Below are 25,796 nucleotides of genomic sequence, written 5' to 3'. Positions count from 1 at the left end.
CCAAGACTGGTTGACCACTGAAGCTAAGCAGTACCTGGATGGGAGACCTCCTGGGGAAACTAAATGCTGCTGGTTGAGGTGTTAGTGAGGCCAGCAGGGGGCGCTCACCCTGTGGTTTGTGTGGGTCCTAACGCACCAGTAGTGACGGGGACACTATACTGACAAAGAGCGCCGTCCTTCGGATGAGAGAGACGTTAAACCGAGGTCCTGACTCTCTGTGGTCATTAGAAATCCAAGAATGTCTTTCGAAAGAGTAGGGTTGAAACCAAATAGATAAAATTTGCCCAGTGGCCTCTGTCCATCATGGCCTCCTAATCATCCCCATATACTGATTGTCTTCATCACTGTCTCCACCAATAAGCTGGTGGGTGTTCTGGCGCAATATGGCTGCCGTCGCATCATCCAGGTGGATGCTGCACATTGGTGGTGGTTGAGGAGATTCCCCCTTCTATGTAAAGCGCTTAAAGTGCAGAGAAAAGCGCTGTATAAATGTAATGAATTATTATTATTATTATTATTATTATTAAAACGATCGCCATTCACACGGATCCACGAAAACCGTGAAAGCTGTATTCTGCTGCCAGGCCATTAGATGGCGATAAAACACTATCGACTGAACACATAATACGCATGTGCATGACGTCATCGGTTTCACAGATTCACATTTTTGTTGTTTACATGGAGAACGTTTTCAAAAACTTGCACTTTGAAACCCATTTGCAAAACTTTGCGTTTTCAGGCACCCAAAACGCATACAAAGTTTTACGGTTTTAGTTGAAAACGGTGTCGTGTAAACAACAGCCCAGCCCCCCTTAGTTTGTCTTGAGAATCTGGTTTTTTTTTTATTGTATATTTTTATTCAAAAATTTTTTTTACCAAGAGCACTTGTTTGAACTGAGAAAACTAATGTGTGAGTTGACGATATGTGAATGAAAGCCTAAATAAAAGCGATCTTATCTCTTCCGAAATTTAGTTTTACAATCTCTTTTTTAACTTTTTGAAGCGTCAAAGTGGTAGTTGCGAAGCTGTCAAATGGAGGGATAGAAAGCTCCCAGATTTAATCGAAAATATCTTCATTTGTGTTCTGAAGATGAACGAAAGTCTAATGAGTTTGGAACAACATGAGGGTGAGTAAATAATGACTGACTTTACATTTTTGGGTGAACTGTCCCTTTAACTGGTGGAGACGTATCACTCCTGAACAGCAGGGGGCAGAACAAACATCTTCAGTGAGTCCTGTGACATCAAAACCACAGAAGAAATATACCAATTCAAAACACACCGTTGTATTTCCCGATGTTAGGGACCTTGATATATGGAAATAGTAAACATATAATTTGATCCGGTTTGCCGTATCTGGTAGATTTGTGTTCTTCCGAGAGGTGAGTGTCTGAAACACCAAACACATCTGTTATTAATGTTATAGATCAGGCGAGATATGCACTAACGTTACATAGCTACTGTAACTCAGATTCGCATCAGAAGCAGCAATAAACCATGTTTATAAACACTGTAACGTTACTGAAAGCGATCGACTGTGTGTCGCACGGATTGTTTACATCTTTCTGACACTAGATAGCCTATCGCGGCAGGTTAACAGCTACTTTGAGTTCACATCCCATTATGTCACGTGTCAATGTTTTCAAGCGTTAAAGATGAGTATGCTTAGGGTGGATTAACACTAATTAATGATTTTATTTAATTTAACAAATGATCGAAGCAACAGGGGTGAATCAATGGCACGTGGAGCACTACTGAGGCGACTAGAAAACACTACACATTTGAAGGAACTAGCTTTTTTGAGAAAAAGGAAGTAAAGCTTCACGTCTGGTTAGTATTTCGTTAGCCTCATAGCATAATTGCCTAGGTCATATTTCAATGTTTTTGGAAAACAAGAAAAAACAAAAAATGACTTAGGCAATTATGCTATGAGGCTAACGATTTCGTGATCGTGTTAATAGATGTTTAATTACAAAATTGATATCATCTGAATCCTTATAAAGTCTACTTTATCGTATTTGATACACGGATTTCTAAAAATCTGAATTCTGATACTTTTTCTTTTAGCAAGTAAGTTAAAAGGCCTAGTTAGTATAATTGTAAAAACTGTCCCCCTTCTGGTTGGTTCACGTGTCTTTCTTTTTGCAGTGACGTTTTCAATGAAGTAAACGAATGAATATCGTTTATATTGTTAGTAATATTTCAAGATGAACACTTACTGGACTGAAGCAACTTAGGTTTGCTTGATCATCAATGGATATTTTAAAAAATGTGTTTTGAAGAACGGTTATTTGTTCATCTCTCAATCATCATTGTATTGCATTGCAGTATATGTTTTGCACCCACAATAAAAACTACACAAAACTATAAGCATTTAAATAACATATTGCTAAGTCATATTGGGAGATATAGGCCTAGAGTGACAAATTACATTTGCATTTTTATGTAAGTAATATTTTATACTGTTATAAAGATATTATTGATTACAATCATTCATCTTACTTTTTGGCCATATAAATATCAGCAACTGCACCAAATGCATTTTTTTGCTGCTAAGTTTGGCCCTCTGAATAAAATTGGGGGATTTTTTTCAACTCAAGTATGAATAACTTAATATATTTCCCAAAATTTAAACTTAATTTTATAAAAAAGACTTTGTTTTGAAAATCTTTATACTATATAATCTATATAACTGGTGTTATATTTATGCAATACAGTGAATGGCAACCATCTGTAGTCTCCCAGTAGTGTATGCAGTTAGTTAGTGATTAATTTACACCAAAACAAAAAGAAAACATGTATCCCTTCATCTCCGAAAACATTATATTTTGACTTACATTTCATAATGATCTCATACAAGCTCAATGCCGACTCAGTTTCTGTCAGTTTCTTTTTCGTGAAGTGGAATGTATGCTAATGTTAGTGTGGGTGGTTGAAAGACTGTAAGGCTACACTTGATGCATCATTTAAATGAGCCGAGTGAAGGACGCGAAACGAAGGCGGCCTTTCAAGGGTCCTTCAAATCGAGGTGGCCTTCGTGGCAGCCGAGATATGCAAAGCACCCTAAAACTCGAAATATCATAATGGAGCATTGTGTTTTATTCCCATGTTGACCTGTATGTAGCTGTAAAAGGGCCATGAAAATAGTTATAGTATATTCTTTTGTATTATAATCTGTAGCCTAATGTTAGAATTATTATATTGTTATAGACCTAATATATTCTTAATTTATCTTTTAAACCCTTGTAACATTATATCAGATAGATAGATAAAGTTGTTGTCGTCTTAAACTAAATGATACAATTTGAATTATAGGTTTCCATATAGTTTGACATTAGAACTGAGGGAAAACAAAAACGTCGCTGTTTTGTAAAAGTTAAGTGCAATCGGCCTTCTGTACCCTTAAAGAAACTCTATCACTGTTTTTTTGGACATGCACCATGTTTTTTCAGTGGTACATTAATATTTTTAAATATTTTATAACCATATTTTTAGTCAAACAATCAACCATTTATGCAATCTGAGACCATCACAGTTTCATAACTCTTATATATAGTTATCTTGTGTTCCTAACATTTGATTTCTCCTAGGTCATAATGCTGCTGGCTCAGATAAATCAGTCAGCAGATTTCCAGCATGAGGGTGATGCTCAGGAAGTCACGCTCTGCTTAACTGAGGCTGTGGGGATTGCAGGTCAGAGCTGCACACTTTATAAATGAGTTATCTTCAGACATTGCCCTTTTCTTAAAGGGAAAGCTGCGCTTTTCCCCCCGAAATAAATTAATACTATTGTTCAGCAAGGATGCATTAAATTGATCAAAAGTGACAGTGAAGACTTTATATTGTTCTAAATATATATATATATATTTGAAATAAATGCGGTTCTTTTAAATGTTCTGTTCACCAAAGGGTCTGGGAAAAAATATTAAGCTGCACAACTGTTTTAAATATTGTTAATAATAAGAAATGTTTCTTGAGCAGCAAATCACCATATTAAAATGATTTCTGAAGCATCATGGGATACTGAAGACTGGAGTAATGATGCTGAAAATTAAACTTTGCATCACTAGAATAATTTCGATTTTAAAATATATGAAAACATTTGAAAAGGGTTATTTAAAACTAACACTATTTCACTGTATTTTTGATCAAATTAATGCAGCCTTGGTCAGCATAAGAGACATTTGAACGGCAGTGTTCTCCATATTACAGACATCATGATCTATTTGTCTTGTTATTTATTCAGATGGTGATCAGAGCATGGACACAGTCAGTTTGCAGGCTGTGACTTTATCAGATGGCTCCACTGCATATATACCTCACAACCCTCAAGGTATGTCTATTATGAGTTCTGAGCACAAACATTGTTCTTCTGTGACACTTTTGAGATGTAAAGCTTAGCATCACCTTCTATAAGAAACAAATTAGCATATTGATTAGCAAATTTAATGGTTATTTCATTATTTTTGTTTTTTTGTGGTTAAGCACATTCTTTTTAAATTTCCTATCAAACATGTGCATGTATGCGGTTTTGAAGAACAGTAATGTGTTCCCTGGGAATCAAACCCCTTACCTTTTCAATTAGTTAAGCTACAGGACCTTAAAATGATTTGTTTTTTACTTAGTTTGTGTATATATATATATATATATATATATATATATATATATTAGATACACCTTGCTAGTACCGGGTTGGAGCCCCTTTTACCTTCAGAACTGCCTTTATTCTTCTTGGCATAGATTCATCAACATGGAGTTTGCTTATCATCTAATCCACCCAGAACTTAATATGTGGCCTTGTTAGGAGATGATCAACAATATTCGCTTCACCTGTGACTGGTTATAATGTTTTGGATCATCAGTGTATATATAACAAATTAAATCTTGCTCAAATAAACGGTTTATTGAAAGTGATCAGGAAGCATCTGCATTCTATAACAATAGGTTACTGTCGTAACCCCGGTTCTCTGAAACATCGAGTGGAGATATCCACCTATGGGAAGGGCATCCGTACCTGACCTCTGCAGAAGCATCCAATTGCACCAAGTCTGGCTAGACAGACAGAAGCGCGCAGCCAATGCCAGGTAAGGCCCCGCCCCTTTACCTAGTGGCATATAACGCCTGCAAGCGCTGCTATTCTCCAGTAAGTATATTCGCTTCTCGTGCGGCAAGCGGGGCAAAGCTGGTGGATCTCTCCACTCTATGTTTCAGAGAACCGGGGTTACGACAGTAACCTATTGTTCTCTTTCATCATCTCGTGTTCGAGATCCACCTATGGGAGAGACATGGACAGCTCCCCGATTGCCCAATACACTCACAGTGAGGTTCTGAAAGCCAGAGAAGGACGGTCGCCCCAGGGGGGCGGTGCCAGACACGTCCCATAATCATGAACCTGCAATCCTGACGCACACACATAACTGCTGTGCACATGCAGGACATGAAACATGTATGTGGTAATAACCCCAGCAACACCAATGTGCATATATACACCCAGGAAGGATTGGAAATACGTGCTTGGTGACAGGAATGTGCATGGCCAGCCGGCCCATTCACTCCTTATTTGTTACTTCCAACGGGGTTACAGGGAAGGGCTAAGAAGACCCCACCCCTAAAACCGAATGTGCTACCGAAATTCTGGTGACATCCAGCCGGTAGTAACGCACAAAGGTATGAGGAGAAGCCCAACTGGCAGCGGAGCAGATGTCCTGCAGTGACACTCCCCTAAACAAAGCCCAAGAGGCGGCTAAGCCCCTTGTGGAATGAGCTCTGATGCCCCCTGGGGGCTGCACTCCTTTTGATTCATAAGCCACAGCTATAGCATTCACAAGCCAATGTGAGAGGCGTTGCTTAGATATGGGACTCCCTTTGTGAGGGGGCGCCCATGAAATAAAGTGCTGGTCGCTCTTCCGGAACGCACTGGTCCTGGTCATATATGTCTGCAAAGCACGGACAGGACACAGAGCATTTAGCCTCTGATCCTCCGGGGAGGAAAACGGTGGAGGGTGAAAAGCGGACAGCTCCAACACCTCCGAAGTGAACGCAGGGAAGCACTTCGGCATGAAGGCCGGATTAGGCTTAAGGGAAACCTTATCTCCACTAAGAGAGAATTTAGTGCACGAGGGATGAACCGAGAGTGCATGTAGCTCACTGACACGTTTAGCTGATGCCAAGGCCAAGAGCAAAACTGTCTTGAAGGACAGCAGCTTAAGGGAAATACTTCCCAGAGGCTCAAAAGGATGTTGAGACAGAGCCTCCAGCACCATGGAGAGGTCCCTATTTAGGAACAGTTCTCCTGACGACTGGCAAAGAGCGACGGGCACCCTTCATAAATCTGCGGATTAGAGGATGCTGCCTGACTGTTGAGCCCTCAAAGCCCACATGACAGGCCGAAATCGTAGCCAGGTAGACCTTAATGGTGGAAAAAGACCTCCCTTTTTCCATGAGGTCTTGAAGGAAACACAAAATATCAGGAACTGAGCACTGATAAGATGTGAGACCACGCCCATCGCACCACCCTTCGAACACTTGCCACTTACAGCCATATAAGGACCGTGTAGAAACGGCTCTGGCATTCTTTATAGTGGCAATCACACGCGGCGAAAGCCCCAGTGCGCTTAGCTTCGTCCTCTCACGGGCCAGGCCCAGAGAGCCACCCTGTCCGTTCTCCCCGTTCGCTTGGGACAATAGGTCCGTGCGTGGGGGGAGGCGCCACGGCTCGGCATATAACAGAGGGATTATCTCCGCCAGCCACGGTGCCTTGGGCCACCTGGGTGCTATCAGAATGAGAGACAGGCTCTGCTCTCTCACCCTGGCCAGTCTTGGAATTATCAAGCACAGGGGAGGAAAAGCATACAGCAGCACTCTGGGCCATGGGTGGGCCAGTGCATCTACCCCGAGGGGTGCGTCCACGTCCTTTAGCGAGAAGAACATAGGACAATGGTGGTTTTCGCGCGAGGCGACTAGATCTACGGTTGCCTGTCCGAATCTCATCCATAACATATCCACTATCTGGGGGTGAAGGTGCCAATCTCCGTAGATTGGATTTCCCCTTGATAGAAGATCCGCGCCTCTGTTCAGAATGCCCGGAACATGAGTTGCGCGTAACGACAGGAAAACCCGTCTGCTCCACACCAAAAGCTTGTAAGCTAGAGCGTGAAGTTTCGACGAGCGCACGCCGCCCTGACGGTTGATATAAGCCACAGCCGTGGTATTGTCGCAGCGTACGAGAACATGATGTCCCTGCAGGCAAGGCAGAAAATGATTCAGAGCTTTCCAAATGGTCAACAACTCTAAATAATTTATGTGCGCTGAACGTAGTCTGCTCGGCCACAGACCGTTCACCGTTCTGCCCTCCTGGGTGGCACCCCAGCCTGTTAATGACGCATCTGTCGTCACAACTTTCCGCATCATAACCGTCCTCAGAGGGGTTCCCTGTGCGTAAAAGTCTGCGCTCTTCCAGTGTCGCAAGGCTGCCGAGCTTTGCCGCACTATTACAGAGCGGCAAAGATCGCGAATCGGGCTGAAATGTAGTGACAAAACCCATTTCATGAACGCTCTCATTCTCAGGAGTCTTAGTGGCACAACTTGGATGGATGAAGCCATAAGACCCTGCAGCCTGAGGCATGTGCGATATTGCACTCTCGCCCCCTCTCTGAACTGCGATAGACAGTTCATTAGAGAGAGAACGCGCTCTTGAGAGAGACGTGCTCGCATGGAGACTGAGTTCAACTCCAAGCCCAGGAAAATGACATTCTGACTGGGTGTAAAATTGCTCTTGCTCACATTCACTCTGAACCCGAGAGATGTGATGTGCGCGAGCACACGGCAGGTGTCCTGCAACACTTTCTCCTTCGATTCGGCTATTATGAGCCAATCGTCTATGTATGTCAGAATCCTCAGACCAGACATTCTCATGGGTGCTAAACCCGCCTCCGCACACAGACAGAAACTGCGAGGGCTTAGACTGAGCCCAAACGGCAGAACTGTGAATTCGTAACATGTGCCTTGGTAGGCGAAACGAAGAAACTTCCTGTGTGGCGGATAAATGCTTATGAAGAAAGCATCTTTCAGGTCTACCGATGTGAGCCAGTCGTTCTGTTTTATGGCGCGGGCGAGCGAGCCATGAGTTAGCATTCTGAAATTGTATTTCCTCAAATGTTTGTTCAACACACGAAGGTCCAAGATAGGGCGGAGAGAGCCGTCCTTCTTTGGGACCAGGAAATAACGAGAATAAAATCCCTGATTCATCAGACTGGGGGGCACCACCTGAATAGCTTCCTTGTTTAGGAGGGAGGATATTTCCTCTTTCAGAATGTGTGAAGAGAGAATGCCGTTGAAATGCGGGGGTTTCATTGCAAACTGCAATCTGTAGCCCTGCATTATAGTACGCATCACCCACTCGGGAGCCGAAACCGCTTGCCAAGCCCGTTCGTGACTCACGAGTGTTCCCACCCGAGCCGCAGCGGAGCTGTGTAAGCCCAGCTGACTCATTTGTGATGCAATGGCGCCATCTAGTGGATGAACTAGGGGCGACATGCCGGGGTTTAGAAAGATGTTCTCTCTCTGCAGGGAGATGAATTCTCTCTGCGGAGAGAGATCCTCTCTCCGTAACGAATTCATTTGATTCGTTTGTTTTAATGTATTTTTTGTTTTTTGTGTGTTTAGTGTTGGGGGAACACTGGGGCCGAAGCCTTTAATAATTTGGTGAGGGGAAGTGAGTGTGTGCGGTGTGGTGACACTGCTTTGTGACTTTTCCTCACAACAGACCCCTCGAACGTGAGGGGGGAACACACGTTCAACAAACACATGGGCTGGGCAGCCTCGCGAGAGACCCTGCGTCTTTTGGACAGGGGTTCTTGGACATGAAGAGAGTCCAAAGGGCTCGTAGCCCGTGAAAGTGGACTTGATGCCCCCACCGGCCGAACATCAGGCAGGCCGCTTGCGTTTCGAGTCGGTGGGGGTAGGGTTAGATGGTCTTCCAGCCGCGGCCACGGCGGGAGTAGATTTTCCCCAGTGCTTAGCAGGCGGTGGGTTATTCTGCCGTGGGGCGGGGGGTCTGTTGCGGGGCCTTTCCTGGCCCTGGTTGAAATGTCGTCCCATGGCAGGTGGGTTAGGCAAATGGGGCCGCCTTCCTAGGAAGGCATAACTTGAAGGCCTCATCCTCCTTCTTTTTGTTGTCACACCGTTGTTGCATCAATACGACGGCGGGGCCAAAGAGAGCCCGGCCGGGCTCCACCGACGCGCCCGCGATGCGCCGCTTCTCACTGTCAGAAAGGCCCGACAGGTTAAGCCAGAGTGCGCGCTCTCCCACCACAGAAAGCGCCATAGAGCGCCCGCAGGCTTGGACGGCCTGCCGAGCGTTACGGAGGACGAGGTCGTTCACCGTGAGGATCTCCTTCCACAAGGTTAGAGAAGGAGTTCCCTTTTCCAGCTGTTGCCCTAATTCGTCCAAAATCTCCGCCTGGTAAGCGGAGAGGAGTGAAGAGACGTTCAGGGCCCTGACAGCCAAGGCCGAGGATTTGTATGCGGCCTGGTGAACTGAGGCAGAAAAACGGTCCATCTTGTTGGGCAAGACCGGCTTCGGGGAGCGAGCAGCCCTCCCTGAGCGGGGTTAAGGTGCCTGGCGATGGAAGGCTCGATAGCGGGGGGGTCACCCATACCATGAGCTGCCATGTCCTTCACCTCAAGATCCGTGAGACCGTGTTTGAAGTCGAGGGGGGCGCTCCAATTGTGCCTCATGTGCTTCGCGCACGCTGGAAGGACGGGGAAGAGTTGTTTTCTCGGACCGGGAGGGGGTCCCAGCACTTTCCCGTCGTAAATATCCCTCTCCTGGTCGGTGGCGCTCTGTGGAGCCGGCCATTCCATGTTGAGGCGAGTGGCCGCTCGCTCACAAACTTCCAGGAGGATGGACTGAGGCAAGGCCGTGTGGGCGCTAGCCTGGGGAAAGCCAGAGGGTGGGATGGCCTCCTCGTCCTCTGAGACCTCAAGAAGGGCCGCGTCATCCTCATCGCCGGAACCGGCCGGTTCGTTGACGAGCGTGAGGTTGCCCGCGAAGATGTCCTCTTCGGGGAATGCGGGATTGGGCTGGTCAGCCCAAATGAGAGAGGCGGCGCCCCGGGAGTCCCCCGGTAGCGCGTCGTCGTCACCGTGTCCCCCATCCGAGTCAGAAAGGCCGAGCTCGGAGCACTGGGTCGCTGCAACTTTCAGACGACGTCGTAAAAGCTTCTTGGGCAGCATAAGGCAGTGACTGCAATTTTCCGGGTTCTCCAAGGCTTCTTGAGCATGTTTAAGGCCCAAGCAGACCACGCAGAACGGGTGAAGGTCCTTAGCGGCGATGAGCGCACCACACGCGGCCGGGCAGGCCCGTGATAGGCTGTTCCCCGGAGAAGCGGAAGGTTTAGACAGTGACATTCCGGAGAAGAACTCGGAAAAATCCGTGGCGGGCAGCCGTGGAAGGAGGAGCAGGTGAAAAACGGCGAGAGCGCGGGCGGCTCCGAATGCAGAACACAGCAGAAAGGCTGAAAAGACGACTGTCACGTCTGACGGAGGCTGATCAGGCGATATGTCCTCCTGAAGACACGAAAGTGAGCAGCGTAATCCAACCGAACTGTGTCAGTGCAGAGATCGCGAGAAGCGAATGTCAATTGGAGAATAACAGCGCTTGCAGGCGTTATATGCCACTAGGTAAGGGGGCGGGGCCTTACCTGGCATTGGCTGCGCGCTTCTGTCTGTCTAGCCAGACTTGGTGCAATTGGATGCTTCTGCAGAGGTCAGGTACGGATGCCCTTCCCATAGGTGGATCTCGAACACGAGATGATGAAAGAGAACTATGTATTTCTCATATTATTTTATAAACAAATCAATGTTTTGCATGGTTTTACTTTCCCGTAAATTATTACCATGATTTATTTATTTTTTGGTACTTTCTTTTTAAAATCTCATATTTATTCACAGTTGACATGGTATTTCTATTTTTTTATTTTTTTTATTTTTTGAGTGAGGTATTAACTGAGTGCTGGTTGTTTTCCCCAGACAGCAATCTAGTTGAAGGACAGGTGTTCCAGTTAGAAGATGGATCCTCTGCTTATGTGCAACACATTTCTGTTCCAAAAGCAGGTACTTTCCTGTTTGATATGCAGCAAATCTTCATGTTAGTTTCATTTGAAGTGATCTAGCTTTTATTATTTTATTAACGAACAGGCTTATGATGTTAATATGCAAATAATGTCTCTTTTTTTTCATTTTCCATATTATATGCTTACTAGATGAGCCAAATAACTGGACGGGCTCGTCTGTATGTGATGTTGTTGGTAACGAAAGCTTAAGACTGGAAGATGCTCAGACTGTGCAGTTGGAAGATGGAACTACTGCTTACATCCACCACACCACAAAAGGTTTTTCATTTACTCCCGTTTTTTTTTTGCACTCTTAAAAGAAAATTACCCCTATTATATTATTTTAAAGGTTCCTAATTTGTTTTGGAGCTCTCCATGCAGCAAAGGTCAAAAAACACTTACATTTTTCTCATAATATGCAAAATTATGCAATCATTTAAAGGGGTGATATAATGCCCTTTCCAAAAGATGTAAAATAAATCATTGATGTCCCCACAGTGTGTGTGTGAAGTTTTAGCTCAAAATACCCCACAGATATTTTTATATAGCATGTTAAAGTTGTCACTTTTTGAGGGTGAGCAAAAACACACAGTTTTTGTGTCTGTTCCTTTAAATGTGAATAATCTGATGCTCCCGACACAGAGGGCCGAGCTTCAAGAGCTTGTGTCATTTTACCTCTCACACAGACACACACTGAAAATTTCAAAAACTTTTAGCCTTTTATGTTCAAACCGGAGTCAGACAATGAGGGAGAGACTCAAGAAGAAGTGACAACATTTCTGAATGGTTAGTTGATGAATTTATGTAGCTTATGTGGATTACAGATTAGATACAAAATTATTACTCAACTATTATTGCCTATAATTGATTATGCGGATGTTGTTTATCAGAACACAGCCATAACCAATCTTAAACCTTTGAATGTGATTTATAATAGTATCTGCAGATTTGTTTTGAGGTGTCCATTTAGAACTCATCACTGTGAAATGTATCAGTTATTGAATCTTCTTTCACTAAATGCTAGACGACAGTATAGTATAGGTTGCAGTTTGTTTACAAATGTATTTTCTCAAACTATCCATCCTATCAGAAACAATACTTGATTCCATATCAAACATCCTACAGCCTAAGAGACACTGACTCTTATTTTTTCTGTACCAAATATATCCAAAGAAAGTGGGAGGAGAGCCTTTAAATTTAAAGCCCCTTCTGATTGGAATGGTTTACCTAGGTCTTTTAGATCGATCTCCTCTTTTCACCAGTTTAAGATGTCTCTTCTTAAATATATTCGCATACAAGCTGCAACTGTTTTCCTAATGCTTGATATAAATGTCTATATGAATGACATTAATTGTTTATTGCCTAATATCTAATGGTTGGATATGGGAAGATATGGGTGGTTTTGGTGTGATAGAGAGCATTTGTTTTTGTTCTGTTAGTATGTATGTGAAGTATGTTTTTCTTGAGGTCCCCTCGAAAACGAGATGTCACATCTCAAGGGGTTTTCCTCTTAACAATAAATTCAAATTATCTTCTAGTCATTGATTAGCATATTCTGTCATGATAATCTATAAATCGCGTTCCCGGGGGCGGGGTTTATGTACATTTTAGTGTTAGTGATGTCACTAACCCGGGAGAAATGTCATGTAGTCTCTACCAGCTGTTTGTTGTAGTCCTTACAAAGCAATTTCTTTGAGTGTTGTAACTTTGCAGATGTTGTTTATGCTCAAACAGCAACATTACACACTACCTAAAGTTAGAAAAGTGAAATCATACTCAACCACCCCTTTAAGACATTCTCCTTTCTGGCATAAAGGGTTCTTTAAAAAAGAGTGTGTGCAGGATGTTAAATAGGATTCGGTTGAACATGCTTTATGTATTATTATTTAATATGCTTTATATATTACTGCATTTTCAGATACATATGAACCCAGTACCCTGCAGGCGGTGCAGTTAGAGGACGGGTCTACTGCTTACATCCATCATGCAGTTCAGGTGTCTCAGCCGAACACCATTCTGGCCATCCAGACAAATGGCACCGTAGCAGATTTGCAGACAGATTCATCCATTGACCAAGAAACCATCAATGCTTTGGAGCAGTACACAACCAAGGTACACTTTAAAGATGACAAGGGCTAATGCAAAGACACTCACAATGTATTTACAATGACTTTTCTGGTGATATAAAATTAGGCGACGTTGTTACATATTGTAAAAGTTTTTTTTTTTAGCTAATCATTTGTCAAAATTGTTAAAAAATATATTTTTGTAAAGCGTAATGATCACTCTTGAAATGAATTCTTTCCTGCAGATTGAGGAAATGGACTCGTACACAAACTCTGAGCTGATCACCAATGATCCTCACGGTCTTGTGGAGATGCAGGTTAGAATATAATATCCATGCAAAATAAAAAATATCAATAGTCAAACTAGGAGATGCTCAAAAATGTTTCTCCTCCCGCCCTCTAGATCGTACTTCAGGGTCAAGAAATCCGGCGTAGTGTGCAGCAGCCTGGGGAGAAGTGTTTTCGGTGTAATTATGACGGATGTGGGAAGCTTTACACCACTGCAAATCATCTGAAGGTTAATATGGCTTGTGTATTTTAGCTTATCAATAAAAGTAATTCACCATAGACAACACTACAAATGTAATGCATTATGATTATTTTCTCGTATTTTGTTTAATCAGGTACATGAAAGAGCGCATACAGGTGACAAGCCGTACTGTTGTGACATACCTGGCTGTGGAAAGAAGTTTGCAACAGGTAACTAAAAGATTTACAGATTAATTTGTCACCGGAGCAGGGCTTTCCGTGTCCTATTCAGCAAGGATGCATTAAATTGAAAAGCAGTTAAGACATTCGTAATGTAAGAATTTAATTTAGTTTAACTCTTTTTATTGATGTTTTTCCAATCTGAGAGATAATAAAAGAAAGACAATACAGTGTTTGTTTCAACATATAGACCAAGAAATACAGATGAAATGAAACGTTGCTTCCAAACATGCTAGTATATTACAAAAAAATACAAGTAAGAATAATATTAATGTAGTATGCATGTACAGTGTGTTAGCAATATAGATCAAATACAGCAAAAACTGTAAATATTACTAAGGGGAAAAAAAGAAATACAAATTTTGCACCTTTTTTAAACAATCACTGCCAGCTGTCAAGAAAATCAAAAACATTTTGTTTCCGTTTTTTATGTACCGGTACTCTGTTTCTTAATCAAACTGGGACGAGAGAGAGGACAAAATCAGCAAGGGGCAAAAGCAGAGGAGTGTTTACGTAAAGGGTTATTTATAGGAAAATTATAATTTTTTAAAGCGCAAAAGAAAAGGTTGCCAAATCATGTGAAATTGTTCTGTTCTGCCAATCATTGTAAATCAAATTTTTTCTATTTAATAAACTGCAACAGGTCGTGCAAAAGCCTTTTGGCAATTATTAAGCAAAAAGCTAAAGCGTTTGACTGTAAAGATGATATTAAGGACATCTTTGCGGGATTAAGACCAAATAGTGCCACTAAAGGGCACGGTTCAACATCTAAATAAAAGTGAAATTGACTTGAAGATTGATGTCCAGAAAGAGGTCAACGCTGGGCAAGCCAAAAAAGTATGATAGAGAGTAGCCGGGGCTTGTCGACGTCGGTCACAAGTAGGATCGAGATCTGGGTTTATTTTAAACAGTTTAGCTTTTGTCCAGTATATTCTGTGTAACAGCTTAAACTGTATTAACGAGTGACGAGTGCAAATAGAGGTGGTGTGTACACGACAAAGGGCCTTTGACCATTCCTCATCAGTAAAAAACATGATTGAGATCTGATTCCCAATTCTGCTTTATTTTAGACATGGGTGAAATATCTGAGAGTGCAGTAAATGAAAAAATAGTTTTGTAAATATTGGAGACAGCACCTTTAGAGACTTTTATTTCTAAAACTTGATCAATCTCTTGTTTCAGAGGTGCATGAGGAAAGTGAGAAAATCTATTTCTTATGAATTCACGAGTCTGAAAAAGATTTTCATTTAAAAGGAAAACCTGTTCTTTTGATCTTTCTATTAATCAAATAATCCTGATGAATCTCTTTTTCAACATTTGATTGTAATAAATGTTACTTGAGCAGCAAATCAGCATATTATAATGATTTCTGAAGGATCGTGTGACACTGAAGACTGGAGTAATGATGCTAAAAATTCTGCTTTAATCACAGGAATAAATTACATTTTAAGATATATTGCAATAGAAACCAGTTATTTTAAAGGTACACTAACTTTTTTATTTCAAAATTAACAAAATATAAAAGAGTCAATTCACGTGTTTTTGTCTTACCCTGATTCACTATGGTTAGTCTAATATAAGTGTTTATATTTTAGACCTAGCGGGGTCCATACGTCATACGTATGGTGTGAGAGTGGCATACTAAGTTAGTTGTCACAATGGGTGAGAAATCTCGAACGTTTTAAACAAACGCCAAACAGAGGAAAGTCTGCTGGCAAAAAGAAAACGCGACAGCTCGTAATAAAACAAGAATCAACATCGGCTTGGCTTTTCGGAGATGGCGAGACCTGAGGGATTTGAAGTAAAAGTGATGTGAAGATGGCGTTTTTATTACTCAATGGGTTAGTAAGGTATGTTATTGAACAGATAAAGTGTCATATGCAGCTCTCTAACAGAGTTCATTGTGAAGCATTATCTATTGTGAAGGGTCATTTCATTATGGTTGTTGAGGCGCTGTGCTGGAATTTATTTTCAAGGAAGCATCGTGTCTGTTAATGGGTAAAGCTACTGTAATGTCTTCAGCTAGTCAGCTTGAGATCCTTTCCATCTTACCTGGTTATATCTCTTAAGCCTATTAGTGAATGTTTTATGAGCAACAGGAGAACAATATTTATCCGCACAGTCACGCAGAGCCAAAGCACAACCAAACAATGTTCTGCAGCAAAAGTCATGCACCTTTAAATTGTAATAATTTGTTCACAAAATGTATTAAAAAATATTAATAATCGTACCGACCCCCAACTTTTGAGCAGTTTTTTTTCCGTATTTGCTGTGTTATATTCATCCCTTGTCATTCTTTTTCTATAAGGTTATGGTTTGAAAAGTCACATCAGGACACACACTGGAGAGAAACCTTACCGCTGTCAGGAGTTGGACTGTAAAAAATCTTTCAAGACCTCAGGGGACCTTCAAAAGCACACCAGAATTCACACGGGTACTTTCTTTGCCTTCTTAAAATATTCCATCTATTCCCTGGATTATTGTATTTATTATAGTATCTGAATATTAATATAGTTATCACACAGTACCGTGTTAAACATATCATGGTATTGAATAGTAGACAAAAAGCTACATGCATATGAATTGTCCAAGAATAAAATCGATGTTTCATATTGTCGCTGTCGGGTGGAAACCTTGTATCTCAACTTTTCGTAAAATTATCTTCATAAATCATTACTATTGGTCACCATTTATGTCTTTCTGAGGGTTTTGCAAATATCTAACCACTGAAAAGTATTAAAAACAGCTTTCAACTAAACCCTGTAACTCCATTGGCTCCTCAAACTGTCAGTTCAACCTCATAACTCCACCCCGCCTCTATCGTGAAGGAAGTGTTGTTCGCAGTTTGGACCGTTTCGGCTTGTTTGCAATGCAAGGGTAAACAAAGAACTGGTTCTTTGAATAAGTTCAGCGTTTTCTTGACTCAAGAAACACTATATATAAAGGCTAATGTTTTATTTGAGGAGTGGAAAAGAGTCTAGCATTTGTTTGTCGAGTCATAGCCAACAACACTGTCTTAAATAGCCTGTGCGAACGAAGCACTTCTTCTTTAATAACATGGGATTTTGGCCAAATGACAGAAAAAACTGAGCGCCCACATATAGCTACATTAACTTTATAACCTGTAAGTTGATGAAAACATATTACTGACTAACATACAGTATTATTCGGCCGTTCTAATAATGGACAAAACACATGTCCGAAATTTGCTGGTCATAAACTCCATTTGAGCTTCATTTTGGTAAAATTATGACATATAAAGCCACAGTATCAACTTTGATTGAAAAGTTGTTTAATATTTTTTTTTAATGTGGTATTTTTTTCCATTTCCTGAAAACTAAGTAACGTTTTTGGACATACAAGGTTTCTGCCCAACAGCGACGATATGGAGATTTGTCATATTAGCAGCCTTATTACCAATGTGATAACACGGTACCACTACATTACTTGGGCTCCTTCCAATTACCTCTGTTCTTTTAGGAGAGAAGCCATTTTTATGTCCTTTCCCGGGCTGTGGACGATCCTTCACTACCTCAAACATCTGTAAGGTGCATGTTCGCACACACACAGGAGAGAAACCGTATCACTGCCCAGAACCAGGCTGTAATCGGGCCTTTGCCAGCGCAACAAATTACAAGAACCACATACGGATCCATACAGGTATGCTGCTTTTTAGCCTTAAAGGGCTTGTTCACCTAGAAATTAAAATGGCCATCCTTTTACTCGTTCCAGACCTGTATGACTTTCTTTCTTACGTGGAACTCAAAGGGAGAAAATTATGTGCTGATCTGGTCTAATGGCAAGTTGTTATTGTGAATCTGGTTCTCAAACAAAGCTATCGTATGAATTTAGGAGACTTAGATTATAGAGCATGACCACTTTCATGGTGCTTCTTGTCATTTTGGAGCTTGTTAACTCCAGTCCTCATTCCCTTTCATTGTATTAATTGATAGTTCAGCCAAAAATAAAAATGCTTTCATCATTTAGGCTACTCACCCTCATGTCGTTCAAAACATGTGTGACTTTGTTTCTTCTGTGGAACATAAAAAATATATATTTTGTTAATACCTTGGTCACGTTAACGTTGGTCAGTTAACAAACTAACAAAGAAAAATGCGGTAACACTTAATTTTAAGATGACATAGTTACACGTGGTACATGTACTTACAATAGTAATAAAAGTAAATTATGCATAATTACAAATAAATAACCCTAAACCTAACCATAACCCTATAGTATTTACATGTAATTAAGTAATATTACGCAGTACTCATTTGTGTAAGTACACTGCAACAACACCACCTTATAATACAGTGTAACAAAAATACTTCTAAAGCATTTATTAATCTTAATGTTAATTTCAAATATTACTAAAAGGTTATTATGCGCAAAAAATGTATTTGTTAATATTATTTATATTTAATGGACCTGAGCAAGCATGAACTAACAATGAACATTTGTATTTTATTAACTAATGTTAACGAAGACTAATAAATATCATAATAAATGTATTGCTCATTGTCAATGTTAGTTAATGCATTAACTGATGAGCTCTTATTGTAAAGTGTTACTAATATTATTAAGAAGTGTCTCAGTGTTTTTTGGAATGACACGAGAGTAAGTAAATAGTGATAAAACTATCATTTTGGGTGAACTATCTCTTTAAGTATCCAAAAATTCACCAAAAGAAAGAAAGCAATTCATATGGATATGGGAAGACATGAGGGGGGAGTAAATAATGGCAGACTTTCCATTTTGAGTGGACTATTTGTTTTAACTCTTTCTTTATGATATGTAATCTAACCTAAATGTAACTGTGAATGCAACTCTTGTGAAATATCTAAACCAGTGTCTTTTTTTTACATGCAGGAGAGAGGCCGTATGTTTGCACAGTTCCTGGATGTGACAAGCGATTCACCGAGTACTCGAGTCTATACAAACATAATGTAGTGCACACTCCCTGTAAACCCTACAAGTGCAACCACTGTGGAAAGACGTACAAGCAGATTTCCACACTAGTCATGCACAAACGTACGGCACACAATGACTCCGAGCCTATAGAAGAGGAGTCGGAGGGCTATTTTGAACCCCCTTCAGGTTGGTTTAAAAAAAATATCTAGTATATCCTAGACAGATCAGATTTTGATGACGTTTAATGAGTGGAACTGGGCTGTCTTTTGCATTTAGAGGCTATAGATGACCCCTCCATGACTGTTAGCCCTGTGAAGTGTGAAGACACTTGTCCCGAAATGGCTTCTGAGGTCTCTGATGTCACGGAACAACAGCATGTAACTTTTATCACACAAGATGGAGCATCACAGGTTTGCATCTAACGTTTATCAGAAGATCTACATTAATATTTTATTGTTGTGAGTCTTTTTGATTATGAATCATATATGATCAAATTAAAATATATTCAATATTTATTTTTGTTTATGCCTTTGATTTTTAACAGGCTATTGGAAATACAATCACAATGGTAACACAAGATGGCAGTATGATCACCTTCCCACCCACTGAGTCTTTGCTGTCTTCAGGGGAGGCTCATTCAGTGACTATGGTCTCAGAGGACGGGACTGAAGGACAGGTGTGTAGGATTTTTCCAGAAAACACATTAAAGGGTTCTTTCCTAATTATCACAAGACTATGTTCTGCCCAATGCTGATCTGTGTGCATATAGAGTGCTGCAGTTATGTTTTTTTTTTTTAGGCCAACCTGGAAGTTATTATCACTTTGGTTCCCTCGACAAAAACCCCAACAGGATTTTTCCATTGGCTTTTGGATTATCGCAGAAAATAACTCTGTGACCAACACAAGTTTATGGCTCTTACATGTTTTGGTCACAAAATAATACATCTTGAAGCGTATACAATCGCCAGTAGTCAAAAGCAAACCGTAGGCTATAAATAAACTACACCATGGTCACATGACTTCACTAAGCTTTCGACAAATATTTTACTCTTTATTAAACAAAAAAAGTTTGAGTTAGATTAGTTTGCAAGAGCGTGATTATAAACACAAGGCTTTGAAAGTGGACTAGTGAATAAATTAGTTCAGCTGTTCGGCCGAGAAGCTCTGTCTGTGGTCCCGTTTAGCCACTTGTTTGCTACCGCCTTTTTCAAGACAAGTAAAAGCTTAAAAACAGCACAAGGGGGCATTACTGATGTATTTTATGTTGTTGAATAAAACTTTAATATATCTTAGTGTCACCACACTAAAAACCCATTCAAAAAACCCATTGAATCAGGACGATGGAACTAGAACTGCTAAAATGCTAACTCTTTTACAGGTTTTGGCCCACTATAATACATCACCCCTGCAGCACTCTATAAACTGATCATAGGAAATATTTTTATGTATTATTTTTTTTCTGTTTTCTTCAGATGACTATTATGATGCCAGATTTAACATCTTGCAGGAACATACAGGATGGGTTATCAGCACACCCAATTACACTTCTGGCTACTTCTAACGGCACACAGATCGCTGTTCAGGTAGAGTAAAGATGGAATACACTACGTGACTTTTGCCCAGAGTTTTGCCTGATTTACAATTGGACGAGTTGATGCTAGTTGCTGAAAGTCACAGCCAGTTTTCATATTTTAGAGAGTTGGAATTGAACAATTTCACGGAAAATCGCAATAGCCGCAAACCACGTTTTTTTCTATGATTTCATCCAATCTGAGAATATCAAACATGTTTGATATTTTGAGCTGATTTTAGAACATATTTTCATTTGCAAAAAGCAACAAGGCAGGTGCATGTTTCTGCATGACTTTAGACACCGACCAACGTGGACGATCACCAGATTTGAGTACATCACTTCTCAGACTTTCCACAACCCGACAAATGGCAATTGAACATGTTTAATTGGCGAAAACAATCGACCAGCGCCAACAGACGCCGACACACTGATCTGGCAAATCTTGATGAAGTGTCTGGTGGCATTGGTCGTGTCTGTCGGTGCAGTGTGAATTAGTCTTTAGTTGTGATTTTAACTGAAGTCTGTTAACCATTTACAAAGTTGGCAAGTTTATGATCCCTAGTATTTTTAAGAATCATACAGACTGCGTCCAAAAGCTGTTACATCCTGTCTACTGAGATACCTTCATCTGATTTTTGAAGGTAGCGTAGATACACTGATGAGCCAAAACATTATGACCAGTCACAGGTGAAGCGAATATTGTTGATCATCTCCTAACAAGGCTATATATTAAGGCCTGGGTGGATTAGATGGTAAGCAAACTATCAGTTCTCGTAATCAACGTGTTGTATGCGGGAGAAATGGTCAGGAATAAAGATCTGAGCGACTTTGACAAGGGCCAAATTGTTATGGCAAGGCGACTGGGTCAGAGTATCTCTGAAATGACAAGACGTGTGGTCAGCAGTGGTGAAGATTTACCAACAGTGATCCGAGGAGAGACAAACCACAAACCCGGCGACAGGGTGTTGGGCGCTCAAGGCTCATCGATGCGCAAAGGTTCAGAGTCGACAGAAGGTCTACTGGGGCACAAGTCACACAAAATTTGAATGATGGCAATGAGAGGAATGTGTCACAACACAAGTGGCCTCTTTCAGCATTATAACGCACCCTGCCACACTGCACACATTGTTCAGTAATGGTTTGAAGAACATGATAAAGAGTTCAAGGTGTCGCCCTGGGCTGCGTTCCAGTCAAAAATTGTCATGCCCTTCACTTGCTAACTTCCCTCCGCCTCGTTCACTCGGATGTACGTCATCGCGAGTGCTCACTACAGGCGGAAACTGCAATGGGCTGAACTGGAACGTCCTAAGCCCTTGATCACTTGTAATCAGTTTATTTAATATTTACATTTTTTTCCCTTTTAAAGGAACACTCCACTTTTTTTTGGAAATAGGCTAATTTTCCAACTCCCCGAGAGTTAAACAGTTTTACCGTTTTCGAATCCATTCAGCCGATCTCCGGGTCTGGCGGTAGGACTTTTAGCATAGCTTAGCATAGATCATTGAATCTGATTAGACTGTTAGCATCTCTCTCAAAAAAATGACCAAAGAGCTTCGATATTTTTCCTATTTAAAACTTTGCTCTTCGGTATTTACTTCGTGTACTAAGACCGACAGAAAAAGAAAAGTTGCGATTTTCTTGGTCAATATGAACTATACTCTCATTCCTGCGTAATAATCAAGGAACGTACCAGCAGGCGCAATGATATTACGCAGCGCCTGAAAATAGTCCCCAGCTCGGTAACTTCCAACATGACCGCCACTAAGTTTGTAATATCATTGCGCTGCTGGTATGGCAGCAGTTCCTTGATTATTACGCAGGAATGAGAGTATAGTCTTAGTACACGGTGTAACTACAGAAGAGTCAAGTTTTAAATAGGAAAAATATCTAAACTCTTTGGTCATTTTTTTTTTTGAGCGATGCTAACGATCTAATCAGATTCAATGATCTATGCTAAAAGTGCTACCGCCAAACCCGGAGATCGTCTGAATGGATTCGAAAACGGTAAAACTCAATTGTTTAACTCTTGGGGAGTTGGAAAATGCGCCTATTTCCTAAAAAAGTGGAGTGTTCCTTTAGGAATTTGTTTAATGCAGCATACAAATGTATATAGATGTGTTTGAGTTGTTTTAGATTAAAAAATATATAATTGATATTTCATCAAGTTGTTTGTTGTGGTGGTGAATGGATGTGGTGACGTCACAACTGTACTGCATTGTGGGACATATATGTGCTTGAAGTGTACATATGAAGTAGATTCAAAATCAAGGGAATGAGGGTCTGACCATATAAACTTCCTTCGTGTGTGGAACACACTTCAAAATGGCGGCAGGGATTCCCCCGAGGGGAAGTGCTTAGGGAAGTTCGCAAGTGCGTGTCTAAAAGTGGACTGGAAAGCAGCCCAGATCTTCAAATTCCCCAAATCTCAATCCAATTGAGCATCTGTGGGATATGCTGGACCAACAATTTCGATTCACGGCGGCTCCACCTCGCAACTTCAGAACTTGGAGGATCTTCTTCTGACTTCTTGATGCCGGAGACCACAGGCCATCTTCAGGGCTCTTGTAGAGTCCATGCCTCGGTGGGTCGGCGCTGTTTAGGCAGCACACGGAGGACCAACAGGATATTAGACAGGACAGGTGGTCATACTGTTTTGGCTCATCGGTGTACGTCACACTCTATGATTTCCCACTATCCTGTGCATTCAATTCCATCACCGTTGAGCTGAAGGAAACAAATTGAGTCTGAAAGTTGTGGTTGTTGGTTCCAGCCTCAAGTCTGGCCTGGTTTAGATGATTTCACTCGCTTTTATTTTTGCAATGCTAATTTTGACCTTTATCTTTAACTGTATGGCTGGGAATATGTATATATTATTGAACAAGTGTTGTATTCTATCTTGTAGCTCAACGAACAGACTTCACTGGAAGAAGCTCTGAGGATAGCATCATCATTACAGGGAGGAGAAACAACAGGACTGGCCAATTAACTACCTTCACCTTCAGTATTTAGTGTAACTAGTACTAGTGATTCCAATGATGAACAAATGATGAACTTTTGTAATTACCCTTTCACCACAATTGTACAGAGGTCACACTGTGCACTATGAAAACATTTTTAACAGATTTTGTTCACATTGATATAGATATCTAAAAGGCGCAAACCTGTTTGCATTTTTTAAATAAAAAGAAATGAAGGGGATGTTTAGTGTGTCGTGATGATTTCTCATTTATGACATTGATTTGACTCCAAATGTTCTTTCTTCCCTTGAAGAGCACAAGGTCTGTGCCATTATGTCATTAAAGCAACATGCCTAATGCTAATAATATAAAAGTGTTACCCAAGTGTTATGATGATAATATGATAGTAATAAACTATTTTGTAGTAAATTAGAAAATGTGAAACAAGCATTTTTATAGTTGTCTCAGATACATATTTATATAGGGTCAAATAGTTCAACAATAAAAATAAATATTTTTTGGAGGCAAAAAATAGTTTTGACAGATGAAAAAGTAAAGGCAGCAGTGAAGTTGGGCAATAGCTAATAATCCTAATAATAGTCTTAAGATTTGTGGAGGCATGACTTTTAATTTCACCAAGCAAAGCATACACAATGAATGTTTAATATGAGGAACTGTCATGTCAAGTTGAAAGGGAATGAATTGGTAAAAAATATGATATTCTTTAAAAGTTGTGCAAACTGCATGAAATAATCATGTTCAAAGCTTTTGTTTACTATACAATTTACTTGGTTATTTTAAAAAAAAGTAAGATGCATGAGCAAAAAAAATAGCTTATCTAGAAGAAAAATGGTTCAGAAACGGCCTGTGTGATTGAAATTATGTTGTAGTCCTTACTGTAAAAGTGTATTTCATTTTCATAATCTTCACACTTTTACAGATGACTTAAGGCCAAAAGACTATCAGTGGATTTATAGCACTTGAAATTCTTGAGACTTATTGTGAAACATTAGAACTTCCTTCTCGTACTCTTATGACTTCATTCCTATGGTTGTTTCTTGTGTGAGTTATTTACAAGACCTGTTTTTCAGGGCTATAAGTAGAAGTAGTGTTTCCCCAGCACAAACTAGTTGCTGTGGCATTTTCTGCCTGTGAATGTGGTGCAGACAATCCAGGAAAGTGTTTTTAGATGTTTTAAATTACGCATGGCTTGATGCAATTGATAACATCTGATTCTTGCAGTGAATGCAGAGCACTACAATACTTTTGCAGTTCTTTTTTGCTCCAGGGAGATGAGATGATTCAGCAGTCCATTCCTAAAAAAATAAACTAAGTATTTTCCTTTGGATAAAGTAGGCTATGTACGCATTTATATATTTTTCCACACACAGTCACCAGGTATACCTATACAGTACGTTTCAGCAGTTTTGCAAACAATTCAGTTGCCATAAAATGTCTTACTCTGATGTAGGCCTATACATCAAGGAGACGTCTGCATTTACATTTGCAAGATGTCTTTTATTGAATGTTTGCTCATATGCAATTTGTCTCTAAGATGTTTCCTGTCAGATGTTAAATAGACATTTGGAAAACATCTTTAAGATGTTTATGATTTAGAGTGTATAACTGCTTGTTCTAAGACGTTTATCAGATTTTTGTACACAACAGATGTTTTCCAGATTAAGTGCTCTTTAGCAGACATATTAGAGACGTACCTGTGCTATGTATGTCATAATGCGGGGAAAAAAGAGGCTAAATTGAAGTCTTCTGAGGAGGTAACCACCCTGATAGCGCACGTACATCTCTGAGACGTCAAGTCATGTCAATATGTCTAAGATGTTTCCTGTCAGATGTTAAGTATACATTTAGCAAACGTCTTTAAGATGTTAATGAAACTGACTTTTAAAAAGCTGTTTATCAGATGAACTGCTCTTAAACAGACATCCTGGAGACGTACGTGTGCCATCTGGGCATAGCAAAGTTTCACTTATCGACCGCGTTTCATTATGAAAAATATTGTGCAGTATCATAGGCGCTGTCATTACTAATCAATTTGTTTTTAATTTACAATAAATCACAAAGGAACTTACGATAAGTTTAACATACGTTGAAGGTCTTGTATGGATACTACTAATAGAAATTAATTTAAAGGTTCGGTCACACTTTATTTTAGATGTCCTTAACTACTTATTGTGTTCATATTGTATTGCAAAATACTTTTTCTTCTGTTGAGGTGGGATACGGGTAAGGTTAGGGACTGGTTTGGTGGTATGGGTAGGGGTTTAAGGGTGGATTAAGGTGTAAAGGAAGGGTCAACAGTGTAATTATGTAATTACAGAAATTAATTATGCAGGTATTAAAAAATATTATATATATAAGTAGCCTACAAAATAAAAACGTACACAATAATTGTATAATAATAATAATTGTGCATTGTATCAAATTATTAATTGAAATGCTAGTACTA

General features: G+C 40.4%; 1 protein-coding gene across 2 annotated transcripts; it reads left to right on the top strand.

Annotated features, from left to right (window-relative positions):
• The first annotated feature begins 653 nt into the window (after positions 1-653).
• znf143a (zinc finger protein 143a) lies at positions 654-23,801 on the top strand. Of its 2 annotated transcripts, XM_079639484.1 has the most exons (17): positions 654-910; positions 1,004-1,127; positions 3,591-3,693; positions 4,247-4,333; positions 11,032-11,115; positions 11,265-11,393; positions 13,033-13,226; positions 13,426-13,497; positions 13,584-13,697; positions 13,804-13,879; positions 16,197-16,322; positions 17,369-17,548; positions 18,758-18,985; positions 19,076-19,209; positions 19,344-19,475; positions 20,272-20,382; positions 23,275-23,569. In XM_079639484.1, the coding sequence occupies exons 2-17, from the start codon at positions 1,122-1,124 to the stop codon at positions 23,356-23,358; spliced, it is 1,860 nt and encodes a 619-aa protein (XP_079495610.1). In that variant the 5' UTR covers positions 654-910; positions 1,004-1,121; the 3' UTR covers positions 23,359-23,569. The 2 variants fall into 2 exon arrangements, with proteins under 2 accessions (XP_079495610.1, XP_079495611.1); XM_079639485.1 differs by lacking the exons at positions 654-910; positions 1,004-1,127 and adding an exon at positions 1,202-1,382 and having other exon boundaries at positions 23,275-23,801.
• Positions 23,802-25,796: the final 1,995 nt, after the last annotated feature.

The sequence above is a fragment of the Phoxinus phoxinus genome (genome assembly GCF_949152265.1).
Source record: "Phoxinus phoxinus genome assembly, chromosome: 2".
Classification (NCBI taxonomy): domain Eukaryota; kingdom Metazoa; phylum Chordata; class Actinopteri; order Cypriniformes; family Leuciscidae; genus Phoxinus; species Phoxinus phoxinus.
This window is presented reverse-complemented; position numbering and strand designations above follow the sequence as displayed.

Excerpts from the sequence above, each read along its gene's own strand:
- znf143a (XM_079639484.1), top strand. Across the intron at positions 3,694-4,246 it reads TGAGGCTGTGGGGATTGCAG|ATGGTGATCAGAGCATGGAC; the intron begins GTCAGAGCTGCA and ends TTATTTATTCAG. Across the intron at positions 13,880-16,196 it reads TGGAAAGAAGTTTGCAACAG|GTTATGGTTTGAAAAGTCAC; the intron begins GTAACTAAAAGA and ends TTTTTCTATAAG.